The sequence below is a fragment of the Panthera pardus genome, unplaced genomic scaffold (genome assembly GCF_024362965.1).
Source record: "Panthera pardus isolate Hobbes unplaced genomic scaffold, ASM2436296v1 HiC_scaffold_10, whole genome shotgun sequence".
NCBI lineage: Eukaryota > Metazoa > Chordata > Mammalia > Carnivora > Felidae > Panthera > Panthera pardus.
Genome location: NW_026526655.1, coordinates 455589 through 474707, shown reverse-complemented (window position 1 = coordinate 474707; position 19119 = coordinate 455589). Strand labels below are relative to the sequence as shown.

The window sequence follows — 19119 nt, the reverse complement described above, 5'->3', positions numbered from 1 at the left end:
CCTCAGGACAGCATTCCCCTCAGGATTGGACAGTGTTCCCCTCAGGACAGCGTTCCCCTCAGGACTGGACAGTGTTCCCCTCAGGACAGCATTCCCCTCAGGACTGGACTGCATTCCCCTCAGGACAGCCTTCCCCTCAGGACTGGACTGCATTCCCCTCAGGACAGCCTTCCCCTCAGGACTGGGCAGTGTTCCCCTCAGGATAGCCTTCCCCTCAGGACAGCATTCCCCTCAGGATTGGACAGTGTTCCCCTCAGGACAGCGTTCCCCTCAGGACTGGACAGTGTTCCCCTCAGGACAGCCTTTCCCTCAGGACAGCCTTCCCCTCAGGACCGGACTGCATTCCCCTCAGGACAGCATTCCCCTCAGGACTGGACAGTGTTCCCCTCAGGATAGCCTTTCCCTCAGGACTGGACAGTGTTCCCCTCAGGATAGCGTTCCCCTTAGGACAGTGTCCTCCTCAGACAGCCTTCCCCTCAGGACAGCCTTCCCCTCAGGACCAGACTGCATTCCCCTCAGGACAGCCTTCCCCTCAGGACTGGACTGCATTCCCCTCAGGAGAGCATTCCCCTCAGGACTCTACAGTGTTCTCCTCAGGACAGCCTTCCCCTCAGGACAGCATTCCCCTCAGGATTGGACAGTGTTCCCCTCAGGACAGCGTTCCCCTCAGGACTGGACAGTGTTCCCCTCAGGACAGCGTTCCCCTCAGGACTGGACAGTGTTCCCCTCAGGACAGCGTTCCCCTCAGGACTGGACTGCATTCCCCTCAGGACAGCCTTCCCCTCAGGACTGGACAGTGTTCCCCTCAGGACAGCCTTCCCCTCAGGACTGGGCAGTGTTCCCCTCAGGACAGCATTCTCCTCAGGACTGGACAGTGTTCCCCTCAGGACAGCCTTCCCCTCAGGACTGGACAGTGTTCCCCCTCAGGACAGCATTCCCCTCAGGATTGGACAGTGTTCCCCTCAGGACAGCATTCTCCTCAGGACTGGACTGCATTCCCCTCAGGACAGCCTTCCCCTCAGGACTGGACAGTGTTCCCCTCAGGACAGCCTTTCCCTCAGGACAGCCTTCCCCTCAGGACCAGACTGCATTCCCCTCAGGACAGCGTTCCCCTCAGGACTCTACAGTGTTCTCCTCAGGACAGCCTTTCCCTCAGGACAGCCTTCCCCCTCAGGACTGGACTGCATTCCCCTCAGGACAACGTTCCCCTCAGGACAGCATTCCCCTCAGGATTGGACAGTGTTCCCCTCAGGACAGCGTTCTCCTCAGGACTGGACAGTGTTCCCCTCAGGACAGCCTTCCCCTCAGGACAGCCTTCCACTCAGGACTGGACAGTGTTCCCCTCAGGATAGCGTTCCCCTTAGGACAGTGTCCTCCTGAGACAGCCTTCCCCTCAGGACAGCCTTCCCCTCAGGACTGGGCAGTGTTCCCCTCAGGACAGCCTTCCCCTCAGGACAGCATTCCCCTCAGGACTGGACTGCATTCCCCTCAGGACAGCATTCCCCTCAGGACTGGACAGCGTTCCCCTCAGGACTGGACAGTGTTCCCCTCAGGACAGCCTTCCCCTCAGGACGGCCTTCCCCTCAGGACCAGACTGCATTCCCCTCAGGACAGCCTTCCCCTCAGGACAGCCTTCCCCTCAGGACTGGACAGTGTTCCCCTCAGGACAGCGTTCCCCTCAGGACTGGACTGCATTCCCCTCAGGACAGCATTCCCCTCAGGACAGCATTCCCCTCAGGACTGGACTGCATTCCCCTCAGGACAGCATTCCCCTCAGGACTGGACAGCGTTCCCCTCAGGACTGGACAGTGTTCCCCTCAGGACAGCCTTCCCCTCAGGACGGCCTTCCCCTCAGGACCAGACTGCATTCCCCTCAGGACAGCCTTCCCCTCAGGACAGCCTTCCCCTCAGGACTGGACAGTGTTCCCCTCAGGACAGCGTTCCCCTCAGGACTGGACTGCATTCCCCTCAGGACAGCATTCCCCTCAGGACTGGACAGTGTTCCCCTCAGGATAGCCTTTCCCTCAGGACGGCCTTCCCCTCAGGACCAGACTTCATTCCCCTCAGGACAGCCTTCCCCTCAGGACTGGGCAGTGTTCCCCTCAGGATAGCCTTTCCCTCAGGACTGGACAGTGTTCCCCTCAGGACAGCCTTCCCCTCAGGACAGCCTTCCACTCAGGACTGGACAGTGTTCCCCTCAGGATAGCGTTCCCCTTAGGACAGTGTCCTCCTCAGACAGCCTTCCCCTCAGGACAGCATTCCCCTCAGGACCAGACTGCATTCCCCTCAGGACAGCCTTCCCCTCAGGACTGGGCAGTGTTCCCCTCAGGATAGCCTTTCCCTCAGGACAGCCTTCCCCCTCAGGACTGGACTGCATTCCCCTCAGGACAGTGTTCCCCTTAGGACAGTGTCCTCCTCAGACAGCCTTCCCCTCAGGACAGCATTCCCCTCAGGACTCTACAGTGTTCTCCTCAGGACAGCATTCCCCTCAGGACAGCCTTCCTCTCAGGACTGGACTACATGCCCCTCAGGACAATGTTCCCTTCAGGACTGGACAGTGTTCCCCTCAGGATACCCTTCCCCTCAGGACAGCCTTCCCCTCAGGACCAGACTGCATTCCCCTCAGGACAGCGTTCCCCTCAGGACTGGACAGTGTTCGCCTCAGAACAGTTTTCCCCTCAGGATAGTGTTTGCCTGAGGACAGAATTCACCTCAGGTCATTTATCCCCTCAGGACAGCTTTTTCCAGGGGAGTTTTCTCCTCAGGATAGTGTTCACCTCAGAGTTTTCCCTCAGAAAGCATTCACCTCAGGACGGTTTTCCCCTCAGGTCATTTTTCCCCTCACAGCAGTGTTCCCCTCAGGGCAGCATTTTGCTCAGGACAAAGTTTTCTTCATAGTAGCCTTTCCTTCTGGGCAGTTTTCACCTTAGAGTGACACAAAAGTCAGGATGAAATTCCCTTCAGATCAGGGTTCTCAGGTCACCATTCCCTTCAGGATAGCTTTTCCCTCAGGGCTGCAAAACCTCGGGATGCCTGGGTTGCCCAGTCAGTTATAAGTCAACTCTTGGTTTCAGCTCAGGTCATGATCTCGAGGTTTCATGAGTTCGAGCACCGGGTCAGGCTCTGTGCTGGCAGCACGAAGCCTTCTTGGGATTCTGTCCCTCTCTGTCCCTCCCCCACTCGCGCTGTTTCTGTCTCTCTCAAAATAAATACACTTAAAATTTTTTTACTTCATTTTTTTAAAGTTTTTTTTAATGTTTGTTTATTTTTGAGAGAGAGAAAGAGAGAGCAAGCACGAGTGGGGAGGGGCAGAGAGAGACAGAGGGAGACACAGAAGCAGGCTCCAGACTCTAAGCTGTCAGCACAGAGCCTGACACGGGGCTTGAACTCACGAACCGCGAGATCATGACCTGAATGAGACGCTCAACCGACTGAGCCACCCAGGTGCCCCTAAAAATTTTTTTGAAAAAAGACTGCAGACCCTAAAGACAGGGTCCCCTTAGTGCAGTTTCCTCTTCAGGACATCAGGACATCATTCTCCTCAGACACCCTTCCCCTAAGGACAGCATTTCCCTTAGAGCAGTGTTCCCTCAGGACAGCCTGAGAGGGAGTAGCGTGCTGAGGGCTGGCGCTCCTGACGCCTGCTGATCCACGATCCACAGCGGGACATCAGCCCCTAGTTGACCCGTGTAGTTGTTGCTGTCCTTGCTGAGCTCACCAGCTGCCGTAGGATGTGCAGAACATGTCTAGGCTGGCAGTGGGTCTTTGCACACAGGTCTGCCGGCTTATAGTTCCGGTTTTTTCCCTCAGACGCGTTAGAGCTCCCTGAAGGGAATGTGCCAAGGAAAGTCCAGAGCGCCTCTGGGGAGCCAAGGTCAGCAACATGGCGGAAGCAGCACGTCTTCTCATTAGGACCGGTTGGCACCGGTGCGGAAGACAATGGGGCCAGCCGTGCTTTCGCTGTTCGGGGGTCTTACTCTGGCTAAACACACCTGGGACAGGGGCCCCACCCACAGGCTCGTCCTGGAGCAGCCCCGCGGCATCCTGCCCGGGGACTCAAACCCACTCGTACTGCCCTGGGCTTGCAAGCCCTCATGCCCACTCGCTGGGCTGCCCGCCGCCTCCATCCCAGGCCCGTCCTGCCTTCCACCCAGTCCAGCCAGACTCCTGACATATTGTAGGCCCCGCTCCTAGCAGCCTGGGGGGCCCACAGATCCCTCAGTTCTGTCTTCAGAGAGCCCTGCTCGGAGCGCCTTCTCTTACCCTGAGACTTGTTTGGTTTTCTGAGCCAGGTAGCAAATTCGTCATTTCTATCCCAAAAGCACTTGCACAAATTTAAAATCAAAATACACACAAATCTGTCTGAGGTTATCGTACCACAGACGTTATGTGTAACATTAGTAAAACGAACTGATTTAATATTGAAACCTTCTAGAAGGTAGAGAGGGACTGGCTGGGATTATCTGTATAATACTCAGAATCCATACGTGTGTGCTTTGATTTGTGCTGTAAGAATATCAGGAGTGATCACTCCCACTCCAACAAGTGGCTCGAACACCCGCTCTGCTCTGCACGTGGCTGGGACCTACGGCCCCTGCGGGGCTGAGGGCAGAGGGGAGCTTGGTCTGTTTCCCTGCCGCCCAGCACCACCGTGTCGTGTGGCGCAGGTTACGGCCCTCTCAGCCCCAGCCCTTCATCTGTAAAGTGGGGTTGACACCCCGTGTGCCCTCACCACACGTGGTGGTGACCCTGTGGCTGAGCCCCGCGCTCCGTCCGAGGGCCGTCTGGTCGCACGCGCACCGGCCGTTCTTTCTGTCTTGCCCCATTGAGATTTCCGGCTGACCAGGCTGTCCGCGCGGGCCCCCCTCTCCCGCCCTCCTAACCTGAGGCCCTCCCTTTTATGCCTCAACAGGAGTTCACCAGCTACTTCCAAAGGCACGATGAAGTCCTGACGGAACTGGAAAAGGCCACCAAACGCTTTAAGAAGCTGGAGACGGTGTACAAAGAGTTTGAGCTCCAGAAAGTCTGCTACTTGCCCCTGAATGCGTTCCTGCTGAAGCCCATCCAGCGGCTGGTGCACTACCGCCTGCTGCTCAGCCGGCTGTGCGGGCACTATGACCCCGGGCACCATGACTACGCGGACTGCCGTGGTGAGTGTGGGCCGGACACGCAGGAGCCGGTGCGGCCCGGAGCTGGTGTTGGCCGTGTGCCGGCGCCGGTGTGGACGGGTGCCAGAGGCCCGGCTACAGGGCAGCATGCTGGCTTTCTTACTGGGAACTGGGGAGTGCGTGGCTTCCCCCCTGGGAGGGCTGGTCCGGCCGCAGTCCCCTCCCCTCCCGCCCCACTGCCGGAGAGGTGGGTGCCTGTCCTTTAGCTCTGCCACTCCAGGGCAGGGCTCTTCTCTGCACGTCTGCGCAGTGTAGGGAAGGACTCCGATCGCCTCGCAAAGTCACAGCGGCCTCCTGCTGTGAGGGGTTCCCCCCCCTCACCCAAGTCCACTGCCGGTAGAGAGCAGCTCTCAGAGTGACCCTTTCTGGCCTTGAAGCCTTGGCTCTAAAAGTCAAGCATTTGAGCCAGCATGGCCCATTAGAAGCTTCTGATATTAATGAGCTTGGTCATTTTTATTTGTGTTAAAGGGACAAAGGAGCATAAACCCAGAGCTTTTAAGCCTACAGACGACCTCTAGTTGTGCACTTCTGGTGCCAGCCTTTGTGCGAGTCCCCTACTGTCATTGGAAGATGAAAGATTATTTAGCTGGTCCCCACCTAGTCCTGAAGGGAGTAAATAAGATACTTTCTAATGTGTCATAGGACACTGACATCTCCCTTCCTCTTCATTCCAAAAGCAAGGGCTTTCTGCTCGATAAAAGGACAAAATTGTGGGAAATCCTCGCAAGCACATTTAGGGTGATACAAGTACAGAGCGTTTATAAAAGTCCGTTGGCCGTGGAGTGGGCGGTGCCGGCAGGGGAGGCCCGGGCTCCAGGACACGACAGGGAGGCCAGTGCAAGCGGAGGGGTGGGGCCCGCTCGCTACCACCGGCTTCCCACTTGGTGGAACCCATCCCGGGGCTGATGCATGAGAGGGCTGGGGTTTTGCTGATGCAAAAACCCAGCAATGTTGCGTGTCTGAACGTGCTGTGTAAATTGTTAACATGACACAGTGTTGATAACCCGACAGCCTGGATGGGTTTGCCTCAGAGCCTGGCCATCTCTCTAGAGCACTGGGAAAGCCATGGACGAAACACATGCTTAGCTGACAGCAGCGGTCAGGGCCCCTTCCCACATGTGCCCCGACCTCCAGGGCTTCCTTGAACCTGTTGGGCAAAAGGGGATCCCTTTAGATTGAGGCTTGCGTTGTGTTTTTTTATTTTTATTTTGTTAATGTTTATTTATTTTTGAGAGAGAGAGAGACACACACAGAGTGTGAGCAGGAGAGGATCAGAGAGAGGGAGGCACAGAATGCAAAGCAGGCTCCAGGCTCTGAACTGTCAGCACAGAGCCCGACGCGGGGCTCGAACTCACAGACCGCGAGATCATGACCTGAGCTGATGTCAGGCGTTTAACTGACTGAGCCACCCGGGAGCCCCTTGTGTTGTTATTTTATCTTTCATTCAGTAAGGGTTTCCTGAGGGCGCTGCCTGGCACTGGCTTGGGGCCACACGTGTGTGTCTGATCCCTCGACATCACTGTGATTCTGTGGAGACTCAGGCACAGGTGGGCCTGGGGACATCAGTTTGGCAGTAGGTCAGACACGTGTCCCCAGCTTCCACAGCCAACAAAGGTGCAGTGCGAGCCCACGTTCCAGCCCTGTGCTCCATGCACACAAGGCGTCTGAGAGCGAGGGACACCGGCGAGGCAGCCCGCGGTGCACCGGCAGAGCAAAGCAAGCATCCGTGTGCCCCCGCGTCCAGACTCAACGGGAGCCCTGCAGCACAGCAAGGCCGGATGCGGCAGGCGCTCAGGGCCGTGCACCGTCCCTGGGGCTCTCCCAGCGGTTCCTCCGGAGGAGTGGCTCATCAAAGCACGCGCTTTCTTATCCGATTTGATCCTCTTAAAGCTGTGAGGCAGGGGTGGGCACCCCGCTGGGAGCAACCGACTTGCAGGGGCAGAGCTGAGGGTGCAGACAGCTCCCGCTGTGCCCCTTGGGCGCACCAGGCAGTGGCCAGGCTGTCAGCGGAGGTTCTGGCGGGAGGGTGGAAGCTTCTCCGAGCCGTCCCCAAGAGGAAACGAAATGCGGCCACTCTGCTCTGGCCAAGCGGCTGCTCCCGGTGTGGCCTGGTCAGGGCTGTGTGGTGAAGGCCACCCTCCGTGGCTGCTTTTGTGCTTTGTCTGAATGAATTTCCCGTCCTGATGATAAACCTTCATATCTGTACCGGAACTACAAGATTGGCATGCGTTTCTCGATTCAAGGAGAAAAAGGACAAAGGTTTTGAAGATGCGAATTATTCACCTTTCAACTACAGTAGCTAGTTCTCCGTAAAAAACAAATACGGCTGTGCCCAGAACGGCAATTATTCACAAAGACCATTCTTCCTGTTTTCCAAGCCGGAGCGTTAGCTAGTCAGTGGTTTGGACGGAACAGGTCCAAATTTCGAGGCATCTGCAGGGACCCCCACGTGCTGTCCCTGGCAGCTGCAAACCATGGACGGCAGTCCCGTGAGGACTTGGGAGTAGAATGTTCCTTGGGTTAAAACTGCCTTTTAAAATGCCAGTTCCAGGGGCGCCTGGGTGGCTCAGTCGGTTAAGCGGCCGACTTCAGCTCAGGTCACGATCTCGCGGTCCGTGAGTTCGAGCCCCGCGTCGGGCTCTGGGCTGATGGCTCAGAGCCTGGAGCCTGCTTCCGATTCTGTGTCTCCCTCTCTCTCTGCCCCTCCCCCGTTCATGCTCTGTCTCTCTCTGTCTCAAAAATAAATAAAACGTTAAAAAAAAAAAATTAAAAAAAAATAATAAAATGCCAGTTCCTGTTGCAGAGGTGTGGGTGGAGGGTTCCTTCCATGCCCACCTTCCCCGGTGCCTGTACTGAGGGGTCTCTCCTCACAGATGCCCTCCAGGCCATCACAGAGATGACCTCCACACTCCAGCACAGCCTTGCCCGGCTGGAAAACCTCCAGAAGCTGACAGAGCTGCAGCGGGACTTGGTCGGCATAGAGAATCTCATCACTCCCGGCAGGGTGAGTGACTTCGAGGAAGTTTTTTGAGATGGTCACCTAATTGTTTGGTTTTTATCCGGTGTAGTTGACAATACGTTGTTGTGTTAGCTTCGTGTGTGCAATACAGTGATGGTTCTGTGCTCCTCACGGTGAGTGGGCTCTCAATCCCCCTCACCTGTTTTACCCATCTGCCCACCCACCTCCCCTCTGGGAACTACCAGTGTGTTCTCTATAGGTAAGAGTCTTTGGGGGGGGGAGGGGTTGTCTCTCTCTTTTGTTTTTTTTCATTTGTTTCTTAAATTCTACGTACGAGTGAGATCATATGGTATTTGTCATTCTCTGACTTCTTTCGCTTAGCATGATATTCTCTAGATCCATCCGCGTGTTTGCAAATGGCAAGATTTCATTCTTTTTTATGGCTGAGTAATACCCCATCTTATCTATACACCACGCCTTCTTTATCCATTCATCGGTCAGTGGACTTGGGTTGCTTTTATATCTGGGCTATTGTAGATGATGCCGTAGTGAACTTAGAAGTGCAGGTATCTTTTCAAGTAGTGTTTCCATATTCTTTGGGTAAATAACCATAGTGGAATTACTGGGTCGTAGGGTAGTTCTATTTTCAATTTTTTGAGGAACCTCCACACTGTTCTCCAGAGTGGCTGCACCAGTTTGCACTCCCACCGGCAGTGCACGAGGGGTCCCGTTTCTCCACGTCCTCATCAACACCTATCGTTTCTTGTGTTTTTAAGTCATTCCAACAGGTGTGAGGTAATATCTTGTGGTTTCCATTTGCACTTCCCTAGTGATGAGTGACATTGAGCATCTTTTCATGTGTCTGTTGGCCATGAGGATGTCTTCTTTGGAGAAATTTCTGTTCGTACCTCGGATTATTTTTTCATGTTGAGTTGTGTAAGTTTTTACATATTTTCGATACTAATCCTTTCTCAGATATGTCATTTGCAAATATGTTCTCCCATTCAGTAGTTGCCTTTTTGTTTTGCTGTTTCCTTTGCTATGCAAAAACTTATTTTGATGTAGTCCTAATAGTTTAGTTTTGCTTATGTTTCCCTTGCCTCAAGAGAGATATCTAGAAAGATGTTGCTAAGGCCAATGTCAGAGAAATTATTCTGAAGTTACCTCTTCTAGGATTTTTATGGTTTCAGGCCTCACATTTAGGTCTTTAGTCCATTTCAAACTTATTTTTGTGTATGGTGTGAGAAAGTAGTCCAGTTTTCCCGGCACTGTTTGTTGAAGAGACCGTCTTTTCCCCGCTGTATATCCTTGCACCTTCTGTCAAAGGTTAATTGGCCATATAATCATGGGTTTGTCTCCGGGCTCTATTCTGCTCCACTGCTCTATGTGTCTGTGTTTGTGCCGGTACCACACTGTTTTGATGACAACTCTTTGTGGTGTATCTTGACATCTGGGATTGTGATGCCTCCAGCCTCGTTCTTTTTCACTTCGTTGCGTGTAATTGAGACATGAGTCACATACTGCAGAATTCATCTTTCCAAAGTGTACAGTCCAGTGGTCTTTAGGGTATCCACAAGGTTGTGCAATCATCATCGCTAATTCTAGAACATTTTCATCCCCCGTGAAAGAAACCCTGTACCTGTTAGCCGCTCCCCTCCCCCGTCCCCAATCCACGGCAGCTACTGATCCACTTTCCGTGCATTTGCCTCTTCTGGACGTTTCCTCTAAGTGGAATCACTGTGTGGCCTTTGCGTCTGGCTTCTTTCACTGAGCATCATGCTTTCGGGTTCATGTTGTAGCACGTCAGGGCCTCACTCACTTCTGTGGCTGTAAATTCTGTTCTCTGCATACAGCATACTCTCTGGATCCGTTCATCTGCTGGCGGACTCTTGGGCTGCTCCCCCTAACGGGGACCGTGAGCAACACCGCTGTGAACATCTGTCCCTGCCACACAGGTCCATCTGTGAACACGTTTCCAGTTCTCCTGGGTAGACACTCAGGGGTGCAACTGCTGGGTTGTATGGGAACTGGGTTTAACCTTTTGAGAAACTGCCAGTTTTCCAAAGTCTTTCAGAGTTACCGGACAGCTTTACGTTCCCACCAGGGGTGTGTTGGGATTCCGGTTTCCCTGTACCTTGTCCCTGTGAGTCTAGGCGTCGGGCTGCTACACAGGGTGTCTCACCGTGGTTGCGATTTGCGTTGCTCACACAGCGGATGCCAAGTTTTTTGTTGTGTGTTTGTTGGCCATTTGTGTGCCTTCTTTGGTGAAATGCCACTTCAGATCCTCTTCTCCACCCGGGTTGTCTTTTTGCTGTTGAGTTGTGAGATTCTGTATCTGTTCTGGATACCAGACACTTACCAGAATAGGATTTGCAAATATGCCCTCCCATTTTGTGGGGTGTTTTTTCACTTTCTCGATGGTATCACAGCACAGAAGGTGTTGGGTTTTGTTTTTAGGGATTTCTTAAATTTTTTTTATTTATTTTTTTAAATGTTTTTTAATGTTTATTTACTTTTGAGAGAGAGTGAGTGTGAGTGGGGGAGGGGCAGAGAGAGGGAGACACAGAATCCGAATGGGGCTCCAAGCTCCAAGCTGGCAGCACAGAGCCCGACACGGGGCTCGAACTCACGGACTGTGAGATCATGACCTGAGTGGGAGTTGGATGCTTAACCGACTGAGCTACCCAGGCGCCCCCAGAGATTTTTGATTTTCACGAAATCCAATTTACCTATTCTCTCTTGGGTTGCTTGTGCTTTAGGTGTCACAGCTGAGACATCACTGCCCAGTCCACAGTGTGAAAATATACGTCTGTGTTTTCTTCTAGAAGCTTTCTGTGTTTCAGCTCTTATATTTGTTAATGTTTATTTATTTTTGAGAGAGAGCATGAGCAGGGGAGGTTACAGACAGAGGATCCAAAGTGGACTCCATGTTGACAGCAGATGGCCCGATGTGGGGCTCCAACTCACGAACAGTGAGATCATGTCCTGAGCCAAAGTCAGACGCTCAACCAACTGAGCTACCCAGGCTCCCCTCAGCTCTTATATTTAGATTTGATCCATTTTTAGTTCATTTTTATGTGTGGTGTGAGGTAGGGGTCCCACTCCATTCTTTCCCACGTGGACATCTAGTGTTCCCAGCACCATTTGTTGAACTGTCCATAGACACAGATATGCAGGTTTCTTTTTGAACCCTAGTTCCCTTCCATGGGTCTACATGTCTCCTGGCTGCTTGCTCCTTGCTTCGCCACTAATGCTTTTTGCTTCGAACTTAGTACTGTCAACCTAAGAAGACCTTTTTAAGGGTTGCATGGGGGATGTTTCTCATCCTAACACAAATTAGACTGTGGTGTGTAAGTCACGTGTCCGTGTTAGCCTTGTTAGAAGGTATGGAGAATGTGGGATCACAAAGAAAAGAAATGAGCTACACTAAAATGTACAGGAAGGGGGAGCCTGGGTGGGTCAGTCTGTTGAGCGTCCAACTTTGGCTCAGGTCATGATCTCGCGGTTCCTGAGTTCGAGCCCCGCATCAGGTTCTGTGCTGACAGCTCAGAGCTTGGAGCCTGCTTCGGATTCTGTGTCTCCCCCTCTCTCGGCCCCTCCCCTGCTCGAGCACTGTTTCTCTCTCTTTCTCAAAAATAAATAAAACATTAAAATTTTTTTTACGTACAGGAAGGTTCTGACCTCCTGGACTCAGGGCTTTGGTTGGTACCCAGACAGCTCTGTGTCCTTTCTCTCCTTGCCACGTGGCTGAGGGTTGCGGCTGGCTGTGAGCTCCTGGAGGTCAGTAGGGCTCTCAATACAGGCTGTTTCTCTCGGTGCTCCACGCAATGGGTTATCGGTGGTGGCCCAGGGGACCGTCACTACAGGGACTGGAAAACCGGGCGGGGTCTCTGTGTGGCCCGGCAAGTTGCTCCACGTCTGGGGCCACCAGGGGACTGATGGCAGCTGCTTGGCTCAGCGCCTGGCATGAAGTGGCTGGTCTGCAAACACTTGCTGCCATAGTTGTTTTTAGCCCAAACCTCTAACGTCTTTATGACTCAGGGCTCCTGGTCTCCCTGCTTGCCAAATGCTCATGTCAGAGACAGAAGCCACACCAGAGACGTGAGCAGAGGAATTTAAGAGCCAGGGTTATTAACTAGGAAGAAAGTTGATAATGAGGTACCAGAGGGCCAGCAGGGCCCTGTCGAAGAGGCAGAACGCAAGTGCCACCGGGGCGAGCCTGCAGCGCCGCAGGCAGTGTTGGAAGGAAGGGCAGCCACGGACCTGGGACACACTCCCCCGGAGAAGGGGCTGCTGCCCTGCGGCTCCCCGGGGCAGAGGGGGAGGAGCCGGCTGTGTGAAGGGAGGAGCCCTGCAAACAGGACTGGGGGCCGCAGGAAGGGGCTGGGCTCCCCGCTCACCCTCAGCCCAAGAGTGAGAAGAATGCGTGCAGCTGGGCAGGTGGGTCCGCAGGGGTTCCGCTAAGCCCTCAGTTTTACGCCCTCACTCGGTCCATTCGAGGGCCGGGGTCTCTGGCGAGTGCTCAGGGTGTGAAGCTCACGCTCCTGCTTCTCTGAAAGGAATGACAGATGACAGCAGAATGTCTGGAAATTGTCCAAACCAGAATTCTTCGGAATTACCAGGACCGACACTTCCCGCCATTGGTGTGGGCAGTCAGGCCTGTGTGGACGCCCGAGGGCCTGGGAAGTGCTGCTTCCGGGGCAGGTGGGGAAGTGTGAGGGTGTGCCCGGGTCCTGGTGGTGCCATCAGGCCCTGGCGGCAGAGGCCGCACCCTCTCCTCCTCGGTGGAGGGACAGCCCAGGACGAGTGTGGGCGGCTCCCACCAGGGCCTCATTCCTTTGGGGTGGAAAAGCCTGCGTGGTTTCGGGAATCATTTCTCCAAATGCCAGTGCCCAGGTGGCAGCTGACACTAATTACCTGTGAACATTTGGTGGGAACCAGCTGTCCCTTCCTCCCTCCCATTCTCAGGCTGCTCTGGCCGAGTTTTTCCTCAAAGCTGAACTCCGGTATCTCTGTGTCTGAACCTTCCAGAAGCTTCCCCTCAACAAGAACAGTGCCCTTTGCATTCCATGAAGGCTCTCAGCATAGCTGGCCGGTGGCGACACGGGGCTGCAGGTGTTCAGCAGACAGCCTGGGGACCGACTTGGAAGCCAAGGGAGGCGGGGGGGGGGGGGGGGGGGCAGGGGAAGGGAAGAGGTCGGAAAAGCATGGAGCGTCCTGGGTAGGAGGGCACTGTCGAAGGGTCGGACGGGGGCCTGTGAGTGGCTCATCCAGACCGGCTCAGAGAAGTATAAATGGTGACATCACCTGGCCCTCAGCCCCGCCAGCACACCACCTGCAGAGGTGGCCTTCGGCACAAATAGGACCTCATCTCTGTCTTTTAGGAGTTCATCCGCGAGGGCTGCCTTCACAAGCTCACCAAGAAAGGTCTGCAGCAGAGAATGTTCTTTCTGGTAGGTGGGGTGGGTGTGGTTGTGTCCGGTGAGCCAGCGCTGAGGCCCAGGCAAGCAGCCCCAAGTCAGACAGGAGCCCGCCTAGGACGGCACAAAACACTCGCAGCGAGGCGCCTGCCTCATTCTGTGTTCTGGGGGCCTGTCTGCAAGGCCATCAGAAAACCAGAAGATAGAAAAGTCCACATTCCCGTTGCTGCAGGAATGTTCTGCTGAGAGCTGGCTTTGCCTCAGAGAGGCCCTCCCGGTGGGTCCCCTTGATCAGCTCCCTTCCTCCTGCCACTTAGGAGACCCCAGCCTGAGCCACCCTGGCTGAGCCTGACCGGAGGACCAGCCAGAAGTCCCCACCGCCTCCAGCTGGCGGGCACTGGGCGTGCGGGCCTAAGAGATCTGCTGCCTCGTGTGGTTACCAGCTCGTCAAAATAATCGTGTGACTGAAAAAAAAAAATCCCTTTTTTGCCCAAAATCTCCAGCAAGCTAAGCCAATTTGATAACCACATAAAGGCCCCAGGCGCTGAAGTTGGTCTATTAAGACATTGAAACCTGTCGCTTGCTTTTAAGCTTCATGTAATAAAGCCTGTCGTCTTCAGTTCTCAGATATGCTGCTCTACACAAGCAAAGGGGTCACGGGTACCAGCCACTTCCGGATCCGGGGCCTCCTTCCTCTCCGTGGCATGCTGGTGAGTGCCAGGCACCGCGCCGGTGGTCGTTACTATCCCTCCTCATGCTCCAGCCCACCTGCCGTTCCCCTGGGGGCCTGTCCCTCCTTAGACGGCACAATGGGAGACCCCAGTTGGGTGCTCAGGGAATGGGGCTGACCCAGCTCTTGAAAAAAAAACTCCCGATCCCCTTTCATTGTTCTTGTGCTCATCCCTTCTCACATGGGCCGTTCTCTTCACGTCGTCTGATCGTTCCTAGTTCTGTCACACGTGCACATGCGCGCACAGCTTCAAAACCGGAAGACAGCACCGCCAACAAGTCGTCAGGCTGTAGTTGGGGGCTGGGCTCGGGCCTTCCCTCCACGTTCTAGAAGCTGGCCACAGGAAATGTCGCACCCCGTCTGTGCGCCGCCGTAGCGGGCCTGGGCCACCGGTGACCCTGTTGCACAGCGTGCCCTCTGTCCACACCACACACCAGTCAGCATGTCTGTGTCCCCCCAGCACAGGCTCAACCAGACACTTCAGTGTGGTCTCTGACGAGCCCTTCGTTTTGATGTGACCCAGTTCCCCAGCCTTACCTTTTGTGGTGGGTGCTGTTCGTGGTCTGACGACCCTGCGTGAAGGTCTCAGAGAGGCTCACGCACACACATCGACTCACTGTCCATTCGCCCTGGAGTGTGAACCTGCACTCAGCCTGGACCCCGTCTTTGGGAACAGTCAAGATGGCTGGCCAGGTTCGGGTGTTTGCCACAGAGCTGTGCCGTTGGTCCAGAACAGGCCACACTACAGTGAGCGTCTCTCCTGCAGCCCCGCCAGCCTCCCGTCCAGGTGTCCACGGGCGGGGGCTCAGACACCACTCTGCTACACTTGCCTGGTCTGCCTCAATTTCCCCACCCTTCTTCAAGGGTGTTTTCCCCTTCCCGGCCCTCCGTGTTCCTGGGCACTGTGCCTCCTTCCACTGGGCACCCGAGCCTGTAACATTTGGTGGTTTTCCCCACCCTCAGCAAAACGGGGCCTGTCCGAACACACCCCTCTGCCCTCGCTGGAAGCAGACCCCATCTGTTCTAAAGTGTATATTTTTTAATTATACTTTCATCATAGAAAAAAAAGGAAAATATAAAAATCTCTCATAACTTCGCCACCAAGTAACACGCACTGTTGGCATTATTGCAACATGCCCTTCAGGCTCCGTCTGTACGGGAACATTTCCATGGGCGGCACGGCGCAATCACCTACAAGCTCTTCTGTAACTCGCTCGTTCTTGCTCAGCGCTTCATCCCTGACGTCTCCTGTGCTTGTAATAGGTGGGCTCCGTGCACATTTAATGGAGACGGGCAGTGGACTGGGAGGCCAGACTCTGGCTTTCTGAACTGTTTCCCGACATTGGACACTCTGGCTCCATTTAGTTTTTCGAAATTAGAAATAACCCCGTTGGATTTTGGTCTTTCGACACATCTCTACGCCCAGCACGTGTTGTTTGAGCCTTGGGCAGCTCGTTTTTCTGGCTCCGAATATCAGCGCCACATCACTGGCGGAGCATATGCACGACCCGGCCTCCCACTAAGTGCATCCGAGCCTCTTTCCACGGCGTCGGGGGGCACTGGGCACTCACCCCTCATCCTTCACGGTCCCACCAGTGGCGCAGCTTTTGGACGGTCGTGGAGGCCGACGGAGTCCGTGTCTCCTAGAGTCCGGGGCCTCCCCGAGGAGACACGCGGGCGTCTGCTGCCACGGTCCCTGTCGGTCTGTTGGCTCTTCGTACACGTTTGTGCCGCATTTTATAGACGCCACCTGCTCGCCGAGGCCGCGGATCCCTTCCCCAGCTGGCAAGTCCTGTTTGTCTCGCCTGCGGTTTGGTGCGATCTGGTAGAATTGAAAGTCCACTGGACAGTGATCGTGTCTTGCTCCTGGGACGGCACCTGGCACAGAGGTCCCAACAAATCCTTGCTGTAGGAGGGAATTCAGACATTTTTATAGTCAGATCAGTTCATCTTTTCCATCAGGGCTCCCATCCTTAGTGCGGGCTCAGGAAGTCCTTCCCTGTGCCAAGATCACATCGGCGCCTTTTTGTTCTTCTGATCCATTCAGTTTCCTTAAGTCTCCCTCACAAACTGCCTGAACGCGTTTCCTTGCGGGCCGCCAGATGGGGACGTGCCACGTCCCCCCTCGCACGCAGCTTCCTTTGTCGAATCTGTTTCTCTCTGACCTCCAAGGCTGCCCTCGTCACGGAAACACTGTGGCCTTCACACTTGGGGTGCTCGCTGGGCCCCCCGTCTCATTTCTCCGGGCCAGCCTCAGTTCACACTGTTCTGTCATGTGGGGGGGTTGCTGTGTTGGGAAGCTCCACCCCTTATTCGTCCTCCTTTTGAAAAAGTTCTTTGCTACTTTCAAGTATTTAATTCTTCCAGATAAACTGAGGAATCATTGGGACAAATTCCTTGCAAAAACAGCACCGGGATTTCTAGTTCAATGGCATTACATTTACGTGCTGACTTACAGGGAGACGAACATCGTGACCTTCTCTTGCTGGCCACTGCTCACACTTTCAGATCTTTTGTGTCCTGAGTGAGGCTTGGTGGTTGGCATCGCACGGGCCCCCACACAGGGAAGCCGTCTCTTCGGGGGTGGTCTGTAACCGGCTGGTTCCGGGGAACAGACAGCCGGCCCTCATCCTGAATGCAGAGGGAAGGGTGACAGGTCTTGGCTTCAGAAAGAGAACCTGTGTCATGTTTACGGCTTCCTCCCGTTTCCATGTGAGAGACATCAGAAGTCACACGCTGGATTTTAGCTGACGTGTATGTGGCATTGCAGAAATGACCGCCCTCCTCCCGACAGGTGTGGTGGCCGGCTGTGCTGGCCGGCTTCCCAGCGTCAAAGCACCGTTGCATCCCTGGAGGCCCCTTCCTCGGTCACAGGACAATTTCTTGTCTGTGCTTTGGGTTTGATTAGATAGTATTTTATTTGGGAGTTACTTCAGTGAGTCACTTAGAACCGTGAGCAGTCCGTCAGGTTTTTCTCTGAAGCTAACTTTGTCAGGTTTTGGTACCAGGTTTATAAAGCGAACTGTCCATTTCCCTTTTTGATAATGAAAATGCTCAACATTTTTTCCTGTGCTTGACTTTCAGCTAATAGTGCTGGACCCACCGGTGAGTAGTTGGGTGCCCTGCGGCCCACAGCTCGCCCACCTGGGTGGCAGGTGCCGTGGCCCGGGGATCCCCATGCCCCCTGTAGCCCCTGGTAGTCAGCAGAGATTTGCCCAGCACAGGGCTTCCGAGGCACCTGTGTTGTGCTGCAGGCGCGGGCTCTGCCGGCCCCGGGCTCACTCCACACGCCCGCCTCTTCTCCCGCCACAGGTAGAAGAGGGCGAGAGCGAGCGGTCTGTTCCACACTGTTTCACCATTTGTGCAGCTCAGAAAACAGTCGTGGTGGCAGCCAGGTAAGAATGTTCCACTGTGCACCCAGCGGCCCGGGGCGGTGGGGTGGGGCGGGGGAGTGCTTCTCTGGCACGAGCGAGGTCGTTGTGGGGCGCGTGCCCCCTTGAGCCCTGCTTCAGTTATGTGACCAGAGAGCAGGTTCTCCTGTGGTGGGAAGCGAGTGACCTTTGAGAACGTCCCCATGGAGCGGCCACGGTGCTGTTGAGCTACCTCGACCAGGGGCAGCCCACGTGGTTAGTGGCACTTAGGTCCCCTCAAGTCGGGGAGGGGCCCGGCCTCCACCTGCCCCCACGGCCGAGCCACTTCCCCCAAATCACCCCAGTGTGAAGGAGGCCTGAGCTCAAAGGTGAGCAGGTGGCTCACTGCCCTGTAGGGGCCGGGGATCCCTGGCCCCTTCCAGAGGGGAGGCGTTTCTCCTCCCGGGCGGGCACCTGGCTCTGGGCTTCCACCCCGTCGTCATCGTGTCACCGCTGACATCAGAGAGCACAGGACACTTAATGCCCCACCAGGAAGCCGTGGCAGCTTAATCATGAACCAGGAACGGGTCTGGTATTTCAGCGGCAGAGACTTGAAAGTTCTGGTTTCAGGAATAAAGTGTCCCTGGAGAAGCCCCCCCTCCAGGCCCTTCACCTCCCAGGGGGGTGCAGCCCTCGGACCTTCAGTCAGAGAAGCCGGCACAGCAGGGAGCCCCTGGTGGCCTGGGTCCTGTGATCCGGGCGCTGAGCCTCGGCCCTCCCCCACCAGCACCCGCCTGGAAAAGGAGAAGTGGATATGTGACCTGAACACTGCCATCGACGTGGCCAAGAGCGGGGGTGACCCGTCCCTGGTGCTGCCGGGTAGCGTGCTCTGCGCTCCTCCCTGCAGTGAGTTCCGGCCGGGGCGCCCCCTCGGGGACCCCGCTGCACCTAAGCTTCCCTACAGATCCCTTTTCTTGGTCACAGGCCTCCTGCTGGCCCACAGGCTCTCCCTCCACAGAGAACGGTCCAGGCACCCCGAACACCAGGGGAGAGGTTGGGCGGGGCGCGGGGAGGGACCACGAGCTCTTCTGGCAGAAGCGCCGCGTGACTTTGCTCTCCGCCCATTGCTGACCCGGGCTGCAGGCTTCCCTCGTCCCCCAGTCCAGAGCACCGGACCAAAAGCACCCCCCACCCCCACCCTACTCGCCCCGTGCTCCCGTTTCCCTCTGAGCAGAGGGCCGACTCCTTCCCCAGGGTCCTCTGAGGAGGTCTCTCCGGAAAAAGAGTCCGAAGACACTCATGGCGTCCACGGGTCCCTGGAGGGGCAGGGCCAGCACCGGGCCAACACCACAGTGCACGTGTGCTGGTACCGGAACACCAGCGTCTCCAGAGCCGACCAGAGCGCGGCCGTCGAGGTACGGCGGCCCCAAGCGCCCTCTGCTTGCGCTGGCTACAGGGGAGGAGGGCTGGACCGGGCAGAGCAGGGGGCCAC

At 55.5% G+C, this 19119-nt stretch overlaps 1 protein-coding gene across 1 annotated transcript in view; it reads left to right on the top strand.

Annotated features, from left to right (window-relative positions):
- The window catches only part of FARP2 (FERM, ARH/RhoGEF and pleckstrin domain protein 2), a 107980-nt gene that overhangs the window by 86701 nt on the left and 2160 nt on the right, over nucleotides 1–19119 (top strand). The window contains 8 exon segments of the mRNA XM_053902541.1: nucleotides 4913–5150; nucleotides 8042–8172; nucleotides 13512–13580; nucleotides 14168–14257; nucleotides 17362–17382; nucleotides 17590–17672; nucleotides 18415–18533; nucleotides 18882–19042. Coding sequence (XP_053758516.1) covers nucleotides 4913–5150; nucleotides 8042–8172; nucleotides 13512–13580; nucleotides 14168–14257; nucleotides 17362–17382; nucleotides 17590–17672; nucleotides 18415–18533; nucleotides 18882–19042 — 912 coding nt within the window.